The sequence below is a fragment of the Triticum dicoccoides genome, chromosome 4A (assembly GCF_002162155.2).
Source record: "Triticum dicoccoides isolate Atlit2015 ecotype Zavitan chromosome 4A, WEW_v2.0, whole genome shotgun sequence".
Taxonomy (NCBI): domain Eukaryota; kingdom Viridiplantae; phylum Streptophyta; class Magnoliopsida; order Poales; family Poaceae; genus Triticum; species Triticum dicoccoides.
This window is the reverse complement of record NC_041386.1, coordinates 540,484,065-540,490,652: the sequence shown is the minus strand read 5'-3', so window position 1 is coordinate 540,490,652 and position 6,588 is coordinate 540,484,065. Positions and strand designations below refer to the sequence as shown.

The 6,588-nt window shown below is 44.0% G+C and overlaps 1 protein-coding gene across 2 annotated transcripts; it reads right to left on the bottom strand.

Annotated features, from left to right (window-relative positions):
- Positions 1 to 437: 437 nt before the first annotated feature.
- LOC119286622 (probable N-acetyl-gamma-glutamyl-phosphate reductase, chloroplastic) lies at positions 438 to 4,990 on the bottom strand. 2 transcript variants are annotated; one of them, XM_037566025.1, is made up of 15 exons: positions 4,846 to 4,990; positions 4,663 to 4,762; positions 3,923 to 3,985; positions 3,696 to 3,836; positions 3,291 to 3,398; positions 3,067 to 3,153; positions 2,865 to 2,915; positions 2,706 to 2,777; positions 2,315 to 2,434; positions 1,823 to 1,883; positions 1,651 to 1,731; positions 1,471 to 1,550; positions 1,256 to 1,345; positions 1,008 to 1,136; positions 438 to 909 (listed from the first exon to the last, which is right to left on the bottom strand). In XM_037566025.1, the coding sequence occupies exons 2-15, from the start codon at positions 4,717 to 4,719 to the stop codon at positions 802 to 804; spliced, it is 1,248 nt and encodes a 415-aa protein (XP_037421922.1). In that variant the 5' UTR covers positions 4,720 to 4,762; positions 4,846 to 4,990; the 3' UTR covers positions 438 to 801. The 2 variants fall into 2 exon arrangements, with proteins under 2 accessions (XP_037421922.1, XP_037421921.1); XM_037566024.1 differs by lacking the exon at positions 4,846 to 4,990 and having other exon boundaries at positions 4,663 to 4,827.
- Positions 4,991 to 6,588: the final 1,598 nt, after the last annotated feature.

The window sequence follows — 6,588 nt, the reverse complement described above, 5'->3', positions numbered from 1 at the left end:
GGATAGCACCCAACAGCATAACGAAAGAATCACCCAGACATAGAAGAACAATGGGAAATAAAAATAATAATCCCTGGGCTCCTCTTTCGATGCATCTACACACATTTATCATGTAAATATGAAATCAAATGAACACAAGCAATTCTCAAATAAAATTTATGCTGCCAGGCTCCTCTTGAATCACAACTGCATACGGGCCACACAAGTCAACCTTATTGCAAGCCCATTTACATTAACAGAACTAACTGCTGGAGTTTTACCATGGCATTCCAAAAAACAGATGGTAACTAATTAGATAGATTCAAAGTTGACTCAGAAATAAATCATGGTATTTTGATAGGCTAGAAAGGACAGAAACACAATGACCAGTTAGTTGCATTATTGTGGTAAAGTTTAGGATCTGGTCACGTCACACAAGATAAAATTTGACAAAGAACTTGAAAACTAATTTATCCTTTAATATTTAAAAGTAACACACTTCTAACTATTATCCAATGCTGACAGCAATGGTTGATGTCTCTGAATCAGGTTTTACACTGCTTTATTGATCTCATGACAAAAATCCACTGTAGGATATAATAGCCTTCGGACTTTCATTACACCAAGCCACTCAGTTCATACTCTTATTCAACTGCTAATTGTTGCTCATCTCTAAATACTACACCAGCACAAACCATGTTTTGCTGTTGAGCGAGTTTGGTTACACTCCGACATTCAGCTCTTTGCTTCTCAACGGAAAACAGAGATGGGTGCTTAACTCCAAAGCATCATCGAAAAAGAGCACAACAAAGGCACAACATATCAAGGAAATAGGGGCTGATATTGCAGCCCCATGTTCTCAGGCAGTCCCATCATCAGATTGAGGTTCTGCACGGCCTGGCCAGATGCTCCCTTCACAAGATTGTCTATCTGCAGTGTTGAAGAACAAGAAGAATAAGGATTTTGCATCTTTAAGTCTGCAACATTTCGCTAACCTTGAGCAACTTATAGATTGATGCAACACTTACGACAGAGATGATGATGGCCCTTCCAGGAATTCTGTCCTCGAAGACATTCATGAAGCAGTAATTTGATCCAACAACATGGCGTGTGTGAGGAACATTGCTGCCATTTAACAGCTTGACAAATTCTTCACCCTGGAAAGATGCACACACAGAATGATGCTAACAAAAGAAAAGGCATTTATGTGGTAAAACTGTAAAATAGGAGCTCTCTGCAGATAGATAATTTAATCCACATGGTCAAACAAACAAACCTCATAAGTAGACTTGAGATGCTGATACAAATCACTGACAGTCACTCCAGGTGCCATTTCAACAAACATAGTAGATTGCATCCCACGTTTCTGTTCATCATACAGATAAATGATTTGATTTAACAACTGAATTCCACACATTTTTTATGCCTTTAGTGCAGGTGCAGCACAGAACAAACTGCAGAACCTGGAGTTGTCTTTGAGTAAGTGCTTACCATGCAGATAAGATTTGGAGTGAAGCTGATAGTAACTTTGGATTCAGCAGCCTCTGACAATCCCTGTTCAACCTCAGGAACTGAAATGGTTTTATCTCATTGTCAGTAAGGCCATACTAAAGCCACTTTACCAAAGGGAGAACAAATGTCAGACTTGAGATGTTTGGAAAAAAGGATTACCATGACGGTGGCCTTTTATTCCGTAAGCATGAATGCCTTCAGCTATCTCGGTGTACAGATTTGCTTCCTTAGCTCCACGTCCTAAAGAAATAGATGTCATGGGGAGCAGTTTGGTTATTAATCAAGTCATTACAAGCTTATATTTTGAAGTCATCGTATCTTCAAAAAATACCTGCCCCGGTAACCCCAGATTTTGCATCAATTATTATATTGCTCAGCTTGATCAGTTTTGCCTGCAAGGTAAAATAAAATATGGTTAGAACCTCTGATCCAGTTCTGAATCCCATGTGGAGACAAGGTATGTCCGTAACCTAGATACTAAGAAGACTACTCCCTCCGTTCCAAATTATAAGATGTTCTAACTTTTTTCTGAATCGGATGTATATTTGTGTGTTTGCTCACTCATTTCAGTCCATATGTAGTCCATATTGAAATATCCAAAACATCTTATAATTTGGAACGGAGGTAATATTAAACTGATGACATTTTAAAATTTACATAAAGGAGCGTGACTAGGCAGAATATTTTGACAAATAGACTTCCTTTGCTACAGAAAATGGAGATTCTTTGTACAAATATATCACACAAGTGGGGGCTATTGAGTCTAAATTTGTGTTGCTTTGATCAAAGAATGGGAGGACTAAGAACTTCTATTGATTCTAACCTTTATTAGAGGAACAAGAGGGAGCTGAATAGACGTGGGATAACATCCCGGGTTGGCAACAAGCCGAGCATTTCTTATTTCATCTCGAAGAACCTCCGTCAAACCATAAACAGCCTCTTCCTGAATATAAAGATACACAGACCACAAAGGAAATGAGTTTATAACAAACACACAAAATGACAGGAGAGGAGTAAAAAACATCATAGGCTACAAAGGAATCTAACTGAAGCCCCAAATGTAATATACAAAGAAATCGATGGAACATGTCAATAGGAATCCAAGTTGGTAATTAAATGTTGAAACTGGAACTTCAGAACTTGGTAGCTTCAAAATTTGTGTGACCAATGGCTGGTATATTAAAAAATCTGTAGGGTATAGTAGTCAAGAAAACCTGAAGTTCTGGTGCCCTATGAGCATGACCATACCACTCAGCATACTCATTGATGTCACGCAAACGGAAATCCTGCAAGCATGGTAAGTCAGAATGATTGGATGTTCAATAGCAACCGAGGACCTATGCAGATAAAGCATGAGTTTGTGTAGAGCATACCGCAGAGAGATCAACAATCTTCAGTTGCTGGGGTAAGCCTTTAATAATTTCCTGATAAAAAACTTGCGATCAGACATTGCTCTTAGTGTGTCCAGTACAAAATCTGATCTCCCAATTGACAGCAGAGCATATAACTGGATTCCTTCATAAGTTCAGCAATTGATAGAAAATATCTCAGAAAAATCATGATGAAGATACCAACCTGTGTTGTTCCATGTGGCAAGCAACAAAAAACAGCATCAACGTCTGAAAAATCTGCATCTTTAATTGCAACTAAATTTGGCAGGTCCTGCAATATTAAAAGAGGATCAACATAAGCCAGCACAAATTCATATACAGAAATGTGCTACTGCTGAAAGGTTTCGCTAATTCTTGATGTACAAGAATGATGCATCAAATAAGGAGGAAGTGAAGAGAAGTTCTTACTTGTGTTATCAAGTGAGGAAATACAGATCCAAACTGTTCACCAGCTTTTCTGTCCGCGGTCATCACTGTGATACGGAACTGAGGGTGGTTTGCTAGAAGCCGAACAATCTGTTGGCAAAAATGTACCGTGCAACATTAGTAACTGAACCATAAGAGGATCAGAATATCGGAATCCTAGCACCGGAATGTTGCATCGGAAAAGCAAAAAAAGATAAGTGCATAGGAGTAAAGGTGGGTTGTCCTGTTAGATTTGCGACCAAACTAACCCTACCCTGCCAGATTTCTGGTGATAATGGCCAAGAATGTGCCCCTTGTTTATATGGTTGCCGGGTAAAACAATCTACCCCTGGGCCTGGATGATAAGCAGTCAATACAAATGGAAAATGACAGGGAAAAAATAACAACCTCAGCTCCAGTATAACCGCTGGCTCCTAGCACTGCAATGCGCACTTCCTCCCCTGATTTAACTGCTGGTGTCTTAGGAGAGTACTGTTTTTGTGGTGAAGAAGCAATGGATGCTCTCACACAAACTGAAGAGCGTCCAACCTTCAATGTAGACATTTTTATTAGTACGTGGAGTATGACACTAAACAAACAAATATTTATAAGAAATAAGAGAGCATAAAACTCACCTTAGGAGTTGTTTTGAGCTTGAAACCACCACATGGCTTGAAAGTAGATCCAAGGAGTCCATTCTACACGTGAAATAAAAAAATCACCTCAGCGCTTAAGTTAAAAATAAGCAATTTCATGACGAAACAGGATGCAATTGCTGGAACAATGCCACAGTTGGGTCAGAGGACCACCCGTTATGACCAATTCACTCTTAAGATATGCAGTTCATGTTCCCATTTAAAAGATGCCATCATACCATTCTCAGACATTTCAGTTAGCAAATTCAAAATTGCTTACTGGTACCGAAGCAATCAGTTTCACTAAAACCTTACTGTAGTTTGATGAAACTCCCATGCTATGCTTTAGGCATATGTTTATTACATCCTCTACAAAGGGGAAAAACGACCATACTAAACAGCTAATCGGGTTATGACCAATTCACCCACTCTTAAGGTACAGTTCATGTTCCCATTTAAGAGATGTCATCATACCATTCTCAGACATTTCAGTTCGCAAATTCAAACCTTACTGGTAGCGAAGCAATCAGTTTCACTAAAACCTTATTTCCCACTCTACAGAGGGGGGAAATGACCCGCACTAGAACAGCTAATCGCGTTCAACTGACAGGTGAGAACCAACCAATACACGGCCAGGGCTGGTTAACACAGTCCGAACCAACTCAGGCACGCCCCTATTCATTTCCCCAATCAATCAGAGCTTGCACAGGACAGAAAAGGAACCAAAGAGCGGGAGTCACCTTGGGGGCCAATCCGGCGCGCGCCGGAGCCGCACCACCGAGCGCCGTCGATCCCATGCCCGCTACGGGGGGTAGTCGGGCTCGCCGGCGTCGCGGAGGGCTGGCAAATCGAGATTGATGGGAGTCAGCTGAAAGGTGGAGTTACAGCAAGTGTCAGGAAGGTGTGGGAGCGTATAAATGCACCTCGTGGGGAAAGGGAAGGAGGGCCGGTCGCTGTGGGTGCGCTGGCGACGGCGGCGGCGGCTACGGGCTTGGTTGGTGGTCGCGGCGCCGTTCCTCGCGGTCGTGGATTGGGTAGGTGGACCTGGGGGGTCTGGTGGGCCGGAGGGGGCGGGCTGTCAGCGGGGCTGAGGGCCTCGTGGGAACTGTTCTTGGAGTGACCTGTATGGTGGCATTGTTTGGGGAGCACCGGGGCCGAGCCCAGCAGTGGGTGGGGTAGGAGCAATCGCCCTGCTACAGCAACGGGGAGGGTTCCGAGCCGGGGGAGTCGGGTGACGGAGCAATCGCGGCGGGGAACGGTGCGTGGCGCGCCCGGCCGGAGGAGACGAGAGGCGGGGCTGGAGTGCGGCGTATGTGTCACGCACGTATCCCTGACTGAGCCCAAAGCCGGCTTCCCAAACCTGCCTTAAACGCTCGCGGCACCAACACTGTTACTGTTTCTGACACCATCACAACAGTCATCAAAAGTAAAAATAACGGCTCACCTTCATACTCGAGCTCGACGCGGCCCCATCGCTGATATACAGCTTTACGGACCTACAAGATGGCTCACTAATAGAGGCGAAATCATTATCGTTGGACGAATCAGACTGAGGCAACACCCCGAGAACGTGAACTCCAGATCTGACTCCCCCTGCACAACTAAAACGTCGGAGGAAGAAATCATATATGTTTATCACGAACCACGAACCTAGCACACGATCCACCATCTTTCATATGCCGCCAATGCAGACCACAATCTGCATCCGCTCCCAAACTACCTCCCGAGCTCCGCGCTAGTGTTGGAGCAAACGCCATCACAACAACGGAGCCCGAGGACATAAATCCAACACAAGAATACCATCAACAACAAAGTCCCGAGACTATGTGATCTGCATGAACAACCTAAAGAGACGTGGAGAGGGGTGCTTTTTGTAGATCTGGGTCGTTTCCGATAAAAGTAGTATACTACAACCAACAGACTTCCAACGCTGGAAAAACTGCATCTACGTAAATGCACGGCCATGAAGCACTAACATGTACTTCCTTCATCCCATAATATAAGATCATTTTGCAAGCTTACTTATAAATACTTTCTCATTAAAAAAATATGTGAGGTGGTTGATGAAGCTATGTATCTAGGGTAGGGTCATGGACCTGTCCTACCTACCCTACCCGAGGACATCTCTAGAAGAAATCACCTTTCAATCGACTTGAAGATGTTCCACTCGACAGACTCGAAGACACTCGACAGACTCGAAGACACTCGACCAAGAAGCAACCACTCGACGGCCAGAAGACCTAAAGTCACTCCGCAAGCTAACGGCCGGTCATTAAATAGCTTGTTATGGTCATCATAACACTTTATTACTAGCGTTACCAGTAACGCCTCGCCTTAATGAACATTGAACCCTTGGTAACGTGGGCTGGCCGGGGGCCTGGCGCACTCTATATAAGCCACCCCCCTCCGAGACAAAGGTTCGCACCTCTGTAACTCATGCATGCATAATCCAGTCGACCGCCTCCGGGCTCCGAGACGTAGGGCTATTACTTCCTTCGAGAAGGGCCTGAACTCGTAAACCTTGCGTGCTTACAACTTCTCCACAGCTAAGATCCTGCCTCTCCATACGTACCCCCCTACATCACTGTCAGGCTTAGAACCACGACAGTTGGCGCCCACCGTGGGGCCGGTGTTTTAGCGTTTTGTTGGAGGAGTTGCGATCTTTT

Excerpts from the sequence above, each read along its gene's own strand:
- LOC119286622 (XM_037566025.1), bottom strand. The coding sequence starts at position 4,719 with ATGGGATCGACGGCGCTCGGTGGTGCGGCTCCGGCGCGCGCCGGATTG. Across the intron at positions 3,837-3,922 it reads AGCTCAAAACAACTCCTAAG|GTTGGACGCTCTTCAGTTTG; the intron begins GTGAGTTTTATG and ends TCTACATTGAAG. Across the intron at positions 3,154-3,290 it reads TTCCTCACTTGATAACACAA|GACCTGCCAAATTTAGTTGC; the intron begins GTAAGAACTTCT and ends TTAATATTGCAG.